The sequence below is a fragment of the Trichomycterus rosablanca genome, chromosome 3, assembly GCF_030014385.1.
Source record: "Trichomycterus rosablanca isolate fTriRos1 chromosome 3, fTriRos1.hap1, whole genome shotgun sequence".
NCBI classification, from domain to species: Eukaryota; Metazoa; Chordata; class Actinopteri; order Siluriformes; family Trichomycteridae; genus Trichomycterus; species Trichomycterus rosablanca.
In genome coordinates, this window is record NC_085990.1 from 54,422,379 (window position 1) to 54,441,607 (window position 19,229).

At 43.8% G+C, this 19,229-nt stretch overlaps 1 protein-coding gene across 1 annotated transcript in view; it reads left to right on the forward strand.

Moving 5' to 3' along the window:
- Nucleotides 1-19,229, forward strand: part of LOC134309979 (NACHT, LRR and PYD domains-containing protein 12-like) — a 112,326-nt gene that overhangs the window by 30,823 nt on the left and 62,274 nt on the right. The window contains exon 8 of the mRNA XM_062991483.1: nucleotides 11,978-12,151. Within this exon, the coding sequence (XP_062847553.1) occupies nucleotides 11,978-12,151 (174 nt within the window). The remainder of the gene's footprint in view (nucleotides 1-11,977; nucleotides 12,152-19,229) is intronic.

Genomic DNA, 19,229 nt, shown 5'->3' on the forward strand with positions numbered 1-19,229 from the left:
GAAATGTTCCTTCCAACGGTCTAGGATGGCTTGGCTGTCCGTTAGAAGTGTGCAGTTGACATAAGCGGTCATAAGCATAAGTCAGAGGACATAAGCATTCCAACAGAGGATCTCCTTGGGCCATAGATCTCTTTGAGGCTCGCGTGAAAGTTCCTTGTGTCTCCTTTATCGGCGAAGCGTTGGAGTTCTTCTGCCTTCTGTTGCCACCAGTTGTTCTGGAGCTCTCTGAGCCACGCTTGGCACTGTCGTTTCAGTTGCTGGAATTAGGTTTTCTTCTCATGATTTGATGGATCCTGTTTGTGAGTGATCTTTGCTTTCTGTCTTTCATCTATTATGGTTGTGATCTCCGCATCATTGTTATCAAACCAGTCTTGATGCTTTCTTCTCCACAGACCGATGGTTTCTTTGGCTGCATCATTGATCACTGCACGTAGTGTTGTCCACTCTGCCTCGATCGAGGATGGGTTGGCAGGGTTCGAGGTCAGACGTTGCTGGATGTTTTCCTGGAGCTTTGCCAACATAGCAGGGTCGTTCAGTTTGCTGATGTCGTATTTCCTTCTCATCTGGTTTGTCATATGCATTCGAGGTCTCTGTCTCATTCAGTTTCAGTTTAGAGACGACGAGACAATGGTCCATCCAACAGTCATCGGCACCTGGTATGCGCCTGGTTATCTGGATGTCCTTCCTGAACTTATGCTTGATGATGATGTAGTCAAGGATGTGCCAATGCTTGGATCGAGGGTGCCTCCATGTAGTCTTGAGTCGGTTGGGTAGTCGGAAGCAGGTGTTCGTGATAGTGAGTTCATGTCCTTCACAGAGGCCAAGAAGGAGAAGGCCATTGTCGTTGCAGTTCCCGACGCCTTGCGTGCCGATGATGTTGGGCCAGAGCTGATGGTCTCTTCCAACCCTGGCATTGAAGTCGCCGAGGATCAGAAGGCGGTCCTCGGTGGGGACGCGCAAGATGATATTGTTTAATTGTTCGTAGAAAGTTTCCTTCATGCTCTCTTCTGCGTATAGCGTAGGCTAAGATGGTGGTAGGGAAATGGTCTTTAGCAAGTGGTACTCATTTTACATTTACATTTTCTGCATTTAGCAGACGCTCTTATCCAGAGCGTCTTACAGAAGTGCTTCCATAGTGAACATTTCATTTCTCAAGTTTAAGTAAACAGTCGAAGAACACAAATCTGCTGAAACCTGTTAGAACCAAAGTGGTTTTTTTTTTTTTTTTTTTTTTTTTTTTGTGTGGAAATTGAATTAAATGTTAGTAAATGTGTTTAGTAAAAAGGTGGGTTTTTATAGTTTTTTAAAGATAGCAAGAGACTCAGATGTTCGGACAGACAGAGGAAGTTCATTCCACCACTTGGGTGCTAGAACAGAGAAGAGCCTTGATGCTTGTCTTCCTTTAGTCCTGGGTGGAGGCTCAAGTCGAGCGAGACTAGAGGCTCGAAGGTTGCGTTGTACAGAGCGGGGTTTGATTAGACCACGAAGGTAGCTTGGGGCTGGTCCATTTTTGGCTTTGTAGGCGAGCATCAGTGTTTTAAACTGAATGTGTGCAGCTACAGGAAGCCAGTGAAGAGAACGCAGCAGTGGGGTGATGGTGTGGCAGCAGTGGGGTGATGATGTGGCAGCAGTGGGGTGAGGATGTGGCAGCACTGGGGTGATGTGGCAGTGTTTGGGCTGGTTAAAAACCAGACAGGCAGCTGCATTTTGAATGAGCTGCAAGGGTTTATTAATGGACATGGGAGCTCCTGCCAGGAGGGAGCTGCAGTCGTCCAACCGTGAGATTACAAGTGATTGGACCAGAATCTGGGTAGCTTCCCTGAAGAGAAATGGTCGAATCTTCCTGATGTTGTACAGGAGGAACCGGCACCATCTTGTCATGTTGGCTATATAAGGAGAGAAGGTCAGCTGTTTATCCAGGACAACACCAAGGCTTCGTACCTTATCAGATGGTCTGATCTGGGAGTCATCAAGAGAAATGACTAGGTCCTGGGTTGGAGATTGATCTCCAGGAATGAGCAACATCTCTGTCTTGCTGGGATTGAGTTTTAGATGATGAGCTGACATCCATTGTGAGATATCTTGCAGACATGCTGAGATGCGAGCTGAGACTTGTGTGTCTGAAGGAGGAAATGACAGAACGAGCTGAGTGTCATCTGCATAGGAGTGGTAGGAGAAGCAATGGGAGGCTATGACCTTACCCAGAGAGTGGGTGTAGATAGAGAAAAGAAGTGGGCCAAGTACAGAGCCCTGAGGAACACCGGTTGAGAGAGTGCATGGGGGAGATATGGATCCCCTTCATGACACTTGGTAGGAGCGCCCTTCGAGGTAGGAGGCCATCCATTGCCATGCTGAACCTGTTACTCCAAGGTTGGAGAGAGTGGTCAGGAGAATGCTGTGATTCACTTTGTCGAAGGCTGCAGAGAGGTCAGGAAGAATAAGTATAGATGACCGTTTGGCTGCTTTGGCTGCATGAAGCTTCTCAGTAACAGCTACAAGTGCAGTTTCCGTAGAATGTGCTGCCTTGAAGCCAGACTGGTACGGATCGTGGAGGTCATTCTGAATGAGAAAGGCAGATAGTTGGTTATAGACAGAACGTTCAAGAATTTTGGATAGAAAAGAGAGGAGTGAGACAGAGGAGTGAGACAGAGGATACTCGAAGCATCATAAGGCGTTCGTTAATGCCTTTAGGAGCCAGGTTGTAATCCCTGACTAATTGGCTCTTGATGGCGAAGCCGACTCCGTGGTCACGTCGCTTCCCTTGGTCTTTCCCTTTCCAGAAGATGGTATAGCCAGCGCCAGTCTCCTAGAGCTGTCCTTCTTCTGAAAACCTTGTCTCACTTAGGGCCGCGATGTCAATGTTGAATCTCGCTAGTTCCTTGGAGACCAGTGCTGTTCGCCGTTCTGGGCAATTCGTATCCTTCAAGTCCAGGAGTGTTCGGACGTTTCAAGTTCCGAAAGTCAGATAGGAGGTTCGGCAAGTTAGGAATTTTCTTGAGTTTCGTCCACATTAGAGGGTGTTCCGCTGGGTGCGGTATCCCAGCCAGGCTCAGGTGTGACTTCCAATTTTTGACCCACCTTTTCTAGGGTCCTCCCCATGTGGGGTGGGCAGCAGTGCTCCTAAATAGGCCTGCCCAGTCATGGGTGCAGGACTGGAATCCTGTGTAGTCACGGTTCACAGAAAGGCGACCATCACACACCCGCCGCCGTTGTGTAGGTCCGGACTTGGAGCTTCCAGTTATCACCAAACCTGCTCCCGTCATCCTTGTCCCATTGCCGACGGACTGTACAAAGGAATAGAGGGAGAGAAACAAGCAACCAGTAGGAGGCCATTGGCGTGGCTTTGTTTAAGGTGGACGACAGCTTGCCAGGATGAAGCCCACGCACTGTGACTCCAGGTCCTTGCTTTACGGCACACATAATGTGACATGCTGGCTTAGGCCTGGAGCTGCATCGGTCTGCCGGGGATCCTCGCAATAAGGGCCCGCCTTTGGCCCAACTGGCAGAGGGTACGGGGTACTAGATGAATCCAATCTTCCGCCATCATAGCCGTTTTGTGAGCTTGCCATGTCTGTGCCTGATCTGCTGTTGTTGTCTTTATTGTTCCCCCAGACTTCCCACTTAATTGTGGGGTTTATATACCGCCAGTCAGCGGTCCCATCAAGCGTTGGCCAGTCTCCTGTTGCCTGGGTGGCCCCAACTCCATGTATTCATGAAGTCTAGTTGATTCCGCATGGAGGTGCCTGTCCGGGGTTTGTCACGCATCTACATTACTATAAAACCCTAAATAAACATTTAAACCCTGGTCTACATTACATTACTATAACAACCCTAAATAAACATTTAAACCCTGATCTACACTACATTACTATATAGCGAAGCCGACTCCGTGGTCATGTCGCTCCCCTTGGTCTTTCCCTTTCCAGAAGATGGTATAGCCAGCTCTGGTCTCCTCGAGCTGTCCTTCTTCTAAAAACCTTGTCTCACTTAGGGCCGCGATGTCGATGTTGAATCTCGCTAGTTCCTTGGAGACCAGTGATGTTCACCATTCCGCAGACTGGTAAAAGATAGTCAACATTTTGTTGCAGACATTAAAGGACCTGAGCTTTCTCAGAAAGTAGAGTCTGCTCATCCCTTTCATGTACACAGCCTATGTGTTTGCCCTCCAATTCAATCTGTTGTCAATCCAGACACCCAAGTACTTATAAGTGTCCACCAGTTCTACGTTCTGACCCATGATGGTAACAGGTCCAACTGTGGTCCTATTTCTCCTGAAGTCCACTAACATCTCTTTAGTTTTGGCCACATTTAGAAGCAGATGGTTCCTCATGCACCACTCAACGAAGCTGCTCACAAGGTCTCTGTACTCATGTTCCTGCCCATCCCTGATACACCCAATCACTACACAGTGATCAGAAAATGTCTGGCCTGTACTGGAAGTTAGTGGTGTACAGGACAAAGAGGAAAGGGGAAAGCACAGTTCCCTATGGTGCACCAATGGTACTGACCAGACAATCAGACTGTCTGGTTTCCAGCTGTACATACTGCGGTCTTTTAGACAAGAAGTCCAAGACCCAGGTGATCATGGCTTTGTCCACCACCATGTTATCCAGCTTTTTCCCCAGTATGCAAGATTGGATTGTGTTGAAAGCACTTGTTAAGTCAATGAAAGTGATTCTCACTGTGGTGTTTTTCTGGTCCAAGTGGAAGTAAGCCCTCTGCAGTAAGTAGATCACATCATCATCCACACCTACCTGCTGTTGATAAGCAAACTGCAGGGGGTCCAGGAAAGGGCTGACCTAATGTCTCAGATATGACAGCACTAGTCTTCCTAGGACTTTCAAAAAAGGACTTTTAGGACTTCTTTGGAACAGGAACCAGACAGGATGTTTTCTAAATTACTGTACCTGTTTTTGTTTGAGATTCAGTTTAAAGAGATGTTGAATGAGATAAGATAATAAGATGCCTTTGTTGTCATTGCACAGTGTACAACGAAATTGAGTAGCTATCCATCAGTGCTTACACATACAATAAGTAAAAATAGAAGCAAAAGATAGAAATAATAGAAATTATATACAAATACACAATTCACACACATGTATGTATAAGAATCTTATATATAAAGGACAGTAGATTTTTTAGAAAAACAGTAGTAGTGGGGTATTGCACATGCCCTGAGTGGCTTAGGATATTGCACAGAATAAATTGCATGCTCTGAAAACAATAGTGCAGGCATAATAAATATAATTATAAATACAGTCAGAGTAAAATAAAAAATGAAACAATGTTTTTGTTCAGTTCCCGTATGGCCCTGGGGTAAAAACTGTTTTTTAGTCTGTTTGTCCGGGCTGTGATAGAACTGAAGCATTTTCCAGAGGGCAGCAGGTCGAACAGATGATGTCCAGGGTGAGATGGATCTCTCAGTATGTTGGCTGCTCTGCTGAGGCAGCGAGAGCTGAAAAGGTCCTCCAGACTGGGCAGTGGGCAGCCGATGATCTTCTGGGCAGTGTTGATGACCCTCTGAAGAGATCTCTTATCTGCCGCTGAGCGGCTGTTGTACCATGTTGAGATGCAGTATGTCAGCACACTCTCAATGGCGGAGCGGTAGTAGGACACCAGCAGCTTCTGCACGCTGTTTCCTAAAGTCAATTATTAGTTCTTTTGTTTTTGATGAGTTCAGGGTGAGATTGTTCTGTAAACACCACTCAGACAGTCCTTGAACTTCATCCCTGTATGCAGTCTTGTCTCCTCCAGAGATAAGTCCAACTACAGTTGTGTCATCCGCGAACTTGATGATGATGTAGCTGGAGTGGGTGGGGGCACAGTCGTAAGTGTACAGAGCATAGAGAAGTGGGCTTAGCACGCATCCCTGAGAAGTGTGATGCTGGTAGAATGAAGGCGGCCTAATCTAACAGACTGGGTGCGGTTTGTCAGAAAGTCCTTAATCCAGAGGCAGGTGGGTTAAGAAAGTCCAAGATCTGCGAGTTTGGTCACCAGTCTGCTTGGTATGACTGTATTGAAGGCAGAACTGAAGTCTATGAAGAGCATCTTCACATAGCTCCCCTGGTGTTCCAGGTGAGTGAGTCCTGCAGCTGTGAGGAAGCTCATTCAGGCCATATCTTGACAGTCTTTGTGATTGGTTGAGCTTTCCTTTTGAGGGGGGTGTATGGAGGAGTTAAAAATATAGAGCAGTGGTCTGACTGGCCCAAGTGTGGTAAAAGTGTTGATTTAAAACTGTCCTCGAGGGCGACAGTGGCAAGGAAATCCTTAAAATTACAGGAAGAAACCTTAAGAGGAACCAGACTCAGCAGGGATAATTTGAATAAATAGGATTTACACAGATCATACAAACACAAAATTAAAATGAAATAAAAGTTACAACTAGCAAAAATAGTTGGAATTATTATTCAGTCCAGTCTGTGATAAAGTCTGTACTGAGTTTTTGACATTCTAGGTGCCAACACACCAGGTACTTGTCACATCTGGTAGGAGCAGCATTGTTGGCAGGCAGTCTCGACTTCATTCCTTAACCTCAGGCAGGTAAACAGGTTTCCATCAGAACGACCTCGGGGTAAAACAACAGAAAATGTAGTTAAAAATGTTCAATGTGAGTTAAGTAAAATACCCCCAAGCTCTGCGTCTTTGTCTATACTAATTAAAATCTGAGTAAATAAATATGTTTTCAGTCTAGACTTAAACATTGAGACATGTCCGTATCCCGAACAGAGGCAGGACGATTATTCCAAAGTTGTGGAGCTTTGTAAGAAAATGCTTTTCCACCAGCTGTGGTCTTTTTAATTTTAGGAACTATAAGTAACCCTGCATCTTGTGAACGAAGTGGACGCGCTGGGTTGTAGTGATTAATAAGTTCACTCAGATACTGTGGAGCCAGACCATGTAGCGCTTTATAAGTTAGTAAAAGTATTTTGTAATCAATGCGGAATTTAACTGGCAGCCAGTGTAGAGACGATAGAACAGGAGTAATATGATCAAATTTTCTAGTTCTAGTTAGCACTCGAGCTGCTGCATTTTGAACTAACTGGAGTTTGTTTATGGATCTACCAGAGCATCCAGTTAGAAGAGCATTACAATAATCTAACCGAGAAGTTATAAACGCATGGATCAGTTTTTCGATCCTCTATCTTACTGATTGTGTCAGTATCATTTGGTTTGGCTGATATATACAGCTGTGATACATATATTATTGGATAGGGACACTTCATATACAGTGAGGAAAATAAGTATTTGATACACTGCCGATTTTGCAAGTTTTCCCACCTACAAAGAATGGAGAGGCCTGTAATTTTTATTGTAGGTACACTTCAACTGTGAGAGACAGAATAAAAAAAAATCCAGAAAATCACATTGTATGATTTTTCAATAATTAATTTGCATTTTATTGCATAACATAAGTATTTGATACAATGGAAAAACAGAACTTAATATTTGGTACAGAAACCTTTACAGATGTCAGACGTTTCCTGTAGTTCTTGACCAAGTTTGCACACACTGCAGCAGGGTTTTTGGACCACTCCTCCATACAGATCTTCTCCAGGTCTTTCAGGTTTCGGGGCTGTCGCTGGGCAACATTGAGTTTCAGCTTCCTCCAAAGATTTTCTAATGGGTTCAGGTCTGGAGACTGGCTAGGCCACTCCAGGACCTTGAAATGCTTCTTACGGAGCCACTCCTTAGTTGCCCTGGCTGTGTGTTTTGGGTCATTGTCATGCTGGAAGACCCAGCCACGACCCATCTTCAATGCTCTTACTGAGGGAAGGAGGTTGTTGGCCAAAATATCGCGATACAGGACCCCATCCATCCTTCCTTCAATACGGTGCAGTCATCCTGTCCCCTTTGCAGAAAAGCACCCCCAAAGTATGATGTTTCCACCCCCATGCTTCACGGTTGGGATGGTTGTACTTATCCTTCTTCTTCCTCCAAACATGGCGAGTGGAGTTGATACCAAAAAGCTTTATTTTGGTCTCATCTGACCACATGACCTTCTCACATGCCTCCTCTGGATCATCCAGATGGTCACTGGTGATCTTCAAACGGGCCTGGACATGTGCTGGTGTGAGCAGAGGGACCTTGTGTGCCCTGCAGGATTTTAATCCATGGCGGCGTAGTGTGTTACTAACGGTAATCTTTGAGACTGTGGTCCCAGCACTCTTCAGGTCATTGACCAGGTCCTCCCGTGTGGTTCTGGGCTGATTCCTGACCTTTCTCAGGTTCATCCTTACTCCACGAGGTGAGATCTTGCATGGAGCAGCAGACCAAGGAAGATTGACAGTTATCTTGTGTTTCTTCCATTTTCCAATAATTGCTCCAACACTTGTTGCCTTCTCACCAAGCTGCTTGCTATTGTCCTGTAGCCCATCCCAGCCTTGTGCAGGTCTACAATTTTGTCCCTGGTGTTCTTAGACGGCTCTTTGGTCTTGGCCATGGTGCAGAGGTTGGAGTGTGATTGATTGAGTGTGTGGACAGGTGTCTTTTATACAGGTTACGAGTTCAAACAGGTGCAATAAATACAGGCAATGAGTGCAGAATAGGAGGAGCTTCTTAAAGAAAAACTAACAGGTCTGTGAGAGCCAGAATTCTTGCTGGTTGGTAGGTGATCAAATACTTATTTCATGAAATAAAATGCAAATTAATTATTTAAAAATCATACAATGTGATTATCTGGATTTTTTTTTAGATTCTGTCTCTCACAGTTGAAGTGTCCCTACGATAAAAATTACAGGCCTCTCCATTCTTTGTAGGTGGGAAAACTTGCAAAATCGGCAGTGTATCAAATACTTATTTTCATCAGTCAAGTAATTCTGTGGTATAATTACCAGGTTGTCTATGTTCATACCATTAGTAAGTATTAAATCTAAGGTATGTTTACAGTGGTGAGTGGGTGCTGTTAAACTTCAAATTGCTCTTTTTAAATTATATTGTTAATTTTTCAAATTTTTCTACACTTTACATTTAAACACATTTCTATATTTTTTTGTATAATATAAATTTTTACTATTTTGTAGTTTTTGTAATTACTGTGGCTGAGCAGTCACAAAAGCATTTCACTGCCAGTTGTACTGTGTATGACCATGTATGTGACAAATAAACCTTGATTTGATTTTAAATTCTCGGTAACACCTATAGATTCCAAAATAGAATCAAACACAATTTTGAGCGGATTAGACTTATTCTCATAATGAATATTAAAGTCACCAACAAATAAAGCTTTTTTAGTTGATAAGACTAATTCAGAAAGAAAATCTGCGAATGAAGGACCAGGGGGTCGATAAACAGTAACCAGCTTAAACATACTAGTTTTATCAGATGAACCTTTATTGGCTATGTCAGAGATAAGAACCTCAAACGAGTTTATGGGAGATGATTTTACAGTAAGACTTATGTTCATAACTGTAACCTGGAGGAGATGCTTCATTTAAACCTAGATACCCATCAGGTCTAGCCCAGGTCTCGGTTAAACAAAGTGCACTAAGACAATTATCTGTAATTATTTCGTTTACAATTACTGTTTTGCATGCAAGTGACCTGATGTTTAGAAGTCCTAACTTTAGTTTAGCCCTACTATGGTTTTCATGATGCTCATTTAGATTAATTTTAATTAAGTTATTATGACATACTTTTTGATTTTGTTTTGGCTTATACCTGCCACGGTAAACAGACACAGTCTCAATGGTTTGTGACCTAAGGATTTCGGGTGACGTCCAATTGCGACTCGCAGACAGTTGGTTAGGCCTGTTTGTCTGCAGCCTGGTCTTGGCTCTGGATAGTCAGTTAACACTATCTGTCGCTGCACTAACGCGGTGGTAAAGCCTGTCACCTATGCTGCAAGAAATGCGAGCAGCACCCTCCCACAAGGGGTAGACACCATCCCGCTTCCCTCAAAAGTGGACCAGTTATCTACAAAATCAATGCCGTTTTCTGAGCACCATTTAGACATCCAGCGGTTCAGCGACAATAACCTGCTGTAGGTTTTGCCACTGGGTTGAATCGGTAAGGGGCCAGAGCACACTACTGCCTCAGACATCGACCTAGCTAACTCACACACCTCTTTAACATTACTCTTAGTAACCTCAGACTGCCGTAAACGAACATCATTAGTGCCGACGTGGATAACAATTTTAGAAAATCTACGGTTAGCATTAGCCAGCACTTTTAGATTTGCTCTGATGTCAGGCGCCCTGGCCCCCGGAATACAAGTGACTATGGTTGCTGGTGTCTCTATGGGGGTCGCAATACGCACGTGTCGGAGCCGAGAATCTCCTATAACCAGAGCACTTACATTAACAGGCTTCTCAGCGGGTGGGTCACTGAGTGGGGAAAACCTGTTGGACACGTGCAACTGAGATGGTCGGTGCTTTGCCCTACGACTATGTCGCCGAGACGTCACCCAGTCGCCCTGCTGTGAGGGCTCTAATGCCGGAGTCTGGGGTTCTATACCTGAACTAGCAGCATTCGGGACTAATCCTCTTTTCTTTGCTGCTAAACACAAAAATCTCTGTTTTGTCCTTATTTAACTGTGGAAAATTCTGGCTCATCCAGTTATTGATGCTCTTCAGGTACTCCAAATCAGAAGAGCAATGTCTATCAATGATTTTGATGTTAGTGCACCAGTTGTTATTTACGTAAATGCATAACCCCCCTCCTTTTGTTTTACCGGAGTCTTTGTTTCTGTCCCAGCGAAATGCGGTGCGGCCTGTTAGCTCAATAGCTACATCCGGGACGAGCAAGTGTAGCCATGTCTTTGTAATTACCAAAATACAGCAGTCCTCAATGAATTTGTTTGTGGAAATTAGCAGATTCAGTTTGTCCAATTTGTTGGTGATGGATCTGGCATTGGTGAGCAAAACGCTGGGTAGTGGTGGCTTGTGTGGTTGTTTCTTTAGCCTAGCTACTCTTCCAGACCAACGGCCCCACTTTTGCTTCCTGTGTCTCCTCCGCCGCCTGTCGGAGCCGACAACAAACCACGCAGCGCCGGGTGTCCTGGCTATATCAATTCACTTGTAGTGGCCCGATTCTGCGGTAATCCGATCTTTAGAAGATCCTGTCGGTTGTAGATCAGATTTGCGATAATAAACGCAACATTAGTGGACAAACATATAAACAAAAACATAAAAGATAAGCACTGTATCGGAGAGCGCTGAGCCGCTGCGATTGTGCGCGAATCCCACAAAGCTGAGTGCAGCAAACCTTCAGAACACTTGTGCTGATTTCATCCGGTCCTGCAGCTTTGCCCAGTTTAAGTCTCTCCAGCTGTCTCCTCACCTGGCTCATTGTCACTTCTAACAGTAGTATGGAGTATGGACCATCAGTCAATGGGTTGTCAGACTGTGGGTCCTCCGACAATAGGTCATCAGAGAATGACTGTAAGTCTCTTAAAAATGTGGCTTCACTCTTAGTGATCTTTAGCTGATGAGGATCCACTGGATTCAGGAGCTTCAACTGATCACTTGAACAAAATCTTTCACTTCTAGTTTCCTCAGGAACGCTGTGAACTTTACTATAATTCATCCCTCATCAATACAATCTGTTACAGGGCAGCACCCACACACATACCCAAGGGTAGTTTAGAGCTAATCCACCTTCAGCATATTTTGAGGTGAGAGATGAAACAGTCCGTAAACCTCTCTCTCTCTCTCTCTGTGTGTGCGTGTGTGTGTGTGTATGTGTATGTGTGTAAGAGAAAGAGAGAGATCTTAATGTCCACCAGGTTGGTCCAGGTCTTCAGGATCAAACCTTCCATAGTTGATCAAATGTTGCTGCACATGAAGTGTTGATGGACTCACTCTGGTCCAGAACATCCACTGTTCCCCTCGTCTCTGGAACTGTTTTCATTTTAAAGCTGTAAATAAGAATTGTGTGTTTGTGTGTGTGTGTTTGTGTGTGTTTGTGTTTGTTTGTGTGTGTGTGTGTGTGTGAAAAATGTGAATAGTGTGAATCTGATGTTTCATCTTTTCTTTCTCAGGTTGGAACGTTGTTATCTAACAGATGAAAGTTGTGCAGCTCTGTCCTCAGTTCTCAGTTCAAACTCCTCCAATCTGAGAGATCTGAACCTGAGTAACAATAAGCTGCAGGATTCAGGAGTGAAGCTGCTCTCTGAGGGACTGAAGAATCCACACTGTAAACTGGAGATACTGGGGTGAGATTATAACACACACACACACACACACACACACACACACACACACACACACACACTGTAAACTGGAGATACTGGGGTGAGATTCTAACACACACACACACTGTAAACTGGAGATACTGGGGTGAGATTATAACACACACACACACACACACACACACACACTGTAAACTGGAGATACTGTGGTGAGATTATAACACACACACACACACACACACACACACACACTGTAAACTGGAGATACTGTGGTGAGATTATAACACACACACACACACACACACACACACACACTCTAAACTGGAGATACTGTGGTGAGATTATAACACACACACACACACACACTCTAAACTGGAGATACTGGGGTGAGATTATAACACACACACACACTGTACACTGGAGATACTGAGGTGAGATTATAACACACACACTGTAAACTGGAGACACTGAGGTACAGTGTATCACAAAAGTGAGTACACCCCTCACATTTCTGCAAATATTTTATTATATCTTTTCATGGGACAACACTATAGAAATAAAACTTGGATATAACTTAGAGTAGTCAGTGTACAGCTTGTATAGCAGTGTAGATTTACTGTCTTCTGAAAATAACTCAACACACAGCCATTAATGTCTAAATGGCTGGCAACATAAGTGAGTACACCCCACAGTGAACATGTCCAAATTGTGCCCAAAGTGTCAATATTTTGTGTGACCACCATTATTATCCAGCACTGCCTTAACCCTCCTGGGCATGGAATTCACCAGAGCTGCACAGGTTGCTACTGGAATCCTCTTCCACTCCTCCATGATGACATCACGGAGCTGGTGGATGTTAGACACCTTAAACTCCTCCACCTTCCACTTGAGGATGCGCCACAGGTGCTCAATTGGGTTTAGTCCATCACCTTTACCTTCAGCTTCCTCAGCAAGGCAGTTGTCATCTTGGAGGTTGTGTTTGGGGTCGTTATCCTGTTGGAAAACTGCCATGAGGCCCAGTTTTCGAAGGGAGGGGATCATGCTCTGTTTCAGAATGTCACAGTACATGTTGGAATTCATGTTTCCCTCAATGAACTGCAGCTCCCCAGTGCCAGCAACACTCATGCAGCCCAAGACCATGATGCTACCACCACCATGCTTGACTGTAGGCAAGATACAGTTGTCTTGGTACTTCTCACCAGGGCGCCGCCACACATGCTGGACACCATCTGAGCCAAACAAGTTTATCTTGGTCTCGTCAGACCACAGGGCATTCCAGTAATCCATGTTCTTGGACTGCTTGTCTTCAGCAAACTGTTTGCGGGCTTTCTTGTGCGTCAGCTTCCTTCTGGGATGACGACCATGCAGACCGAGTCGATGCAGTGTGCGGCGTATGGTCTGAGCACTGACAGGCTGACCTCCCACGTCTTCAACCTCTGCAGCGATGCTGGCAGCACTCATGTGTCTATTTTTTAAAGCCAACCTCTGGATATGACGCCGAACACGTGGACTCAACTTCTTTGGTCGACCCTGGCGAAGCCTGTTCCGAGTGGAACCTGTCCTGGAAAACCGCTGTATGACCTTGGCCACCATGCTGTAGCTCAGTTTCAGGGTGTTAGCAATCTTCTTATAGCCCAGGCCATCTTTGTGGAGAGCAACAATTCTATTTCTCACATCCTCAGAGAGTTCTTTGCCATGAGGTGCCATGTTGAATATCCAGTGGCCAGTATGAGAGAATTGTACCCAAAACACCAAATTTAACAGCCCTGCTCCCCATTTACACCTGGGACCTTGACACATGACACCAGGGAGGGACAACGACACATTTGGGCACAATTTGGACATGTTCACTGTGGGGTGTACTCACTTATGTTGCCAGCTATTTAGACATTAATGGCTGTGTGTTGAGTTATTTTCAGAAGACAGTAAATCTACACTGCTATACAAGTTGTACACTGACTACTCTAAGTTATATCCAAGTCTCATTTCTATAGTGTTGTCCCATGAAAAGATATAATGAAATATTTGCAGAAATGTGAGGGGTGTACTCACTTTTGTGATACACTGTAAGATTATAACACACACACACACACACACACACACACACTGTAAACTGGAGATACTGAGGTGAGATTATAACACACACACACACACTGTAAACTGGAGATACTGAGGTGAGATTATAACACACACACATACACACACACACACTGTAAACTGGAGATACTGAGGTGAGATTATAACACACACACACACACACACACTGTACACTGGAGATACTGAGGTGAGATTATAACACACACACACACACACTGTAAACTGGAGATACTGAGGTGAGATTATAACACACACACACACACACACACACACACTGTAAACTGGAGATACTGAGGTGAGATTATAACACACACACACACACACACACACACACACACACACACACACACACTAAACTGGAGATACTGAGGTGAGATTATAACACACACACACACACACACACACACACACACACTGTAAACTGGAGATACTGGGGTGAGATTATAACACACACACACACACACACACACACACACTGTAAACTGGAGATACTGGGGTGAGATTCTAACACACACACACACTGTAAACTGGAGATACTGGGGTGAGATTATAACACACACACACACACACACACACACACACTGTAAACTGGAGATACTGGGGTGAGATTCTAACACACACACACACTGTAAACTGGAGATACTGGGGTGAGATTATAACACACACACACACACACACACACTGTAAACTGGAGATACTGTGGTGAGATTATAACACACACACACACACACACACACACACACTGTAAACTGGAGATACTGAGGTGAGATTATAACACACACACACACACACACACTGTAAACTGGAGATACTGAGGTGAGATTATAACACACACACACACACACACACTGTAAACTGGAGATACTGAGGTGAGATTATAACACACACACACACACTGTAAACTGGAGATACTGAGGTGAGATTATAACACACACACACACACACACACTGTACACTGGAGATACTGGGGTGAGATTATAACACACACACACACACACACACACACACACACTGTACACTGGAGATTCTGAGGTGAGATTATAACACACACACTGTACACTGGAGATACTGAGGTGAGATTATAACACACACACACACACACACACTGTAAACTGGAAATACTGAGGTGAGATTATAACACACACACACACACACACACACACACACACACACACTGTAAACTGGAGATACTGAGGTGAGATTATAACACACACACACTGTACACTGGAGATACTGGGGTGAGATTATAACACACACACACACACACACACACACACACTGGAGATACTGAGGTGAAATTATAACACACACACACACACACACACTGTAAACTGAAAATACTGAGGTGAAATTATAACACACACACACTGTACACTGGAGATACTGAGGTGAGATTATAACACACACACACACACACTGTACACTGGAGATACTGGGGTGAGATTATAACACACACACACACACACACTGTACACTGGAGATACTGAGGTGAGATTATAACACACACACACTGTACACTGGAGATACTGAGATGAGATTATAACACACACACACACACACACACACTGTAAACTGGAGATACTGAGGTGAGATTATAACACACACACACACACACTAAACTGGAGATACTGAGGTGAGATTATAACACACACACACACACACACACACTACACTGGAGATACTGAGATGAGATTATAACACACACACACACACACACACTGTACACTGGAGATACTGAGGTGAGATTATAACACACACACACTGTACACTGGAGATACTGAGATGAGATTATAACACACACACACACACACACACACTGTAAACTGGAGATACTGAGGTGAGATTATAACACACACACACACACACTAAACTGGAGATACTGAGGTGAGATTATAACACACACACAGTACACTGGAGATACTGAGATGAGATTATAACACACACACACACACACACACACTACACTGGAGATACTGAGATGAGATTATAACACACACACACACACACACACTGTACACTGGAGATACTGAGATGAGATTATAACACACACACACACACACACTGTAAACTGGAGATACTGAGGTGAGATTATAACACACACTACACTGGGGATACTGAGATGAGATTATAACACACACACACACACACACTGTAAACTGGAGATACTGAGGTGAGATTATAACACACACTACACTGGAGATACTGAGGTGAGATTATAACACACACACACACTGTAAACTGGAGATACTGAGGTGAGATTATAACACACACACACTACACTGGAGATACTGAGGTGAGATTATAACACACACACACAGTACACTGGAGATACTGAGGTGAGATTATAACACACACACACACACACACTGTACACTGGAGATACTGAGATGAGATTATAACACACACACACACACACACACTGTACACTGGAGATACTGAGGTCAGATTATAACACACACACACTGTACACTGGAGATACTGAGATGAGATTATAACACACACACACACACACACACTGTAAACTGGAGATACTGAGATGAGATTATAACACACACACACACTGTACACTGGAGATACTGAGGTGAGATTATAACACACACACACACACACACTGTAAACTGGAGATACTGAGGTGAGATTATAACACACACACACTAAACTGGAGATACTGAGGTGAGATTATAACACACACACACTAAACTGGAGATACTGAGGTGAGATTATAACACACACACACTAAACTGGAGATACTGAGGTGAGATTATAACACACACACACACACACACTGTAAACTGGAGATACTGAGGTGAGATTATAACACACACACACACACACACACACTGTAAACTGGAGATACTGAGGTGAGATTATAACACACACACACACACACACACACTGTAAACTGGAGATACTGAGGTGAGATTATAACACACACACACACACACACACTGTAAACTGGAGATACTGAGGTGAGATTATAACACACACACACACACACACACACTGTAAACTGGAGATACTGGGGTGAGATTAAAACACACACACACACTGTAAACTGGAGATACTGGGGTGAGATTAAAACACACACACACACACTTGTAGCATGAACGCTATAAAGAATTATTCCTGAATTAAATATAAGACCACGCCAGGGTCTGTTCATTTTAAAAGATTGTTTATGACCCCAAAAGGGAGCCCTAAAAGCTTTTCCCCACAGCTTGCTAACATTCTGAGCAACATTTACGACCCTCACCTCTGAATTACCTTCCTTAGGGCTTTACAAAAGCCATCCAGGTCACATTTTGGAACCCGTCTCCGGCATCTCCTGTGTTATCTTAATGTCTTTTACAACCTTCCTTGGCATTGTTACCATGGCTAAGGCAACAGGACACCAGGAAAGAATACGTAAGAGTTTTAAAACTGGGACTTTTTTTCAGCTTTCGGAGCAAACTGACCGAGTTAGATGTCTCTTAATAATAATAATAATCAAATTTTATTTGAAAAGCGCTTTTCATGACACCCAAGGACACTGTACAATATTAATAAAGAAAAACCTAAACAAAATAATAAATAAAATACACATTTACAGTGGGGCCAAAAAGTATTTAGTTAGCCACTGATTGTGCAGGTTCTCCTACTTAGAAAGATGAGAGAGGTCTGTAATTTTCATCATAGCTACACTTCAACTATGAGAGACAAAATGAGAAAAAAAAATTTTTTATTATTTTTTTAAGAATTTTTAGGATTTTAAGGATTTTTAAAGAATTTATTTGTAAATTATGGTGGAAAATAACTATTTGGTCACCCACAAACAAGCAAGATTTCTGGCTCTCACAGACCTGTAACTTCTTCTTTAAGAAGCAATTCTAAGAAAATGGAAGACATACAAGACCATTGATAATCTCCCTCGATCTGGGGCCCCACGCAAGATCTCATCCCGTGGGGTCAAAATGATCATGAGAACGGTGAGCAAAAATCCCAGAACTACATGGAGGGACCTGATGAATGACCTGCAGAGAGCTGGGACCAAAGTAACAAAGGCTACCATCAGTAACACACTACGCCGAGAAGGACTCAAATCCTGCAGTGCCAGGTGTGTTCCCCTGCTTAAGCCAGTACATGTCCAGGCCCGTCTGAAGTTTGCCAGAGAGCATATGGATGATCCAGAAGAGGATTGGGAGAATATCATGTGGTCATATGAAACCAAAATGGAACTTTTTGGTAAAAACTCAACTCGTCGTGTTTGGAGGAAGAAAAAGATCCCATGAACACCATACCTACTGTGAAGCATGGGGGTGGAAACATCATGCTTTGGGGCTGTTTTTCTGCAAAGGGGACAGGACGACTGATCCGTGTTAAGGGAAGAATGAACGGGGCCATGTATCGTGAGATTTTAAGCCAAAACCTCCTTCCATCAGTGAGAGCATTGAAGATGGAACGTGGCTGGGTCTTCCAGCATGACAATGATCCCAAACACATCGCTCGGGCAATGAAGGAGTGGCTCTGTAAAAAGCATTTCAAGGTCCTGGAGTGGCCTAGCCAGTCTCCAGACCTCAACCCCATAGAAAATGTGTGGAGTCCGTGTTGGCCAGCGACAGCCCGAAAACATCACTGCTCTAGAGGAGATCTGCATGGAGGAATGGGCCAAAATAGCAGCTACAGTGTGTGCAAACCTGGTGAAGACTTACAGGAAACGTTTCACCTCTGTCATTGCCAACAAAGGTTATGTTACAAAGTATTGAGTTGAACTTTTGTTATTGACCAAATACTTATTTTCCACCATAATTTACAAATAAATTCTTTAAAAATCCTACAATGTGATTTCCTGGATTTTTTTTTTCTCATTTTGTCTCTCATAGTTGAAGTGTACCTATGATGAAAATTACAGACCTCTCTCATCTTTCTAAGTAGGAGAACTTGCACAATTAGTGGCTGACTAACATGGAAAACACCAAACGTGGCACAGTTCTGAGTCACCCAAAAGCCAGCTGGAAAAGACGGGTTT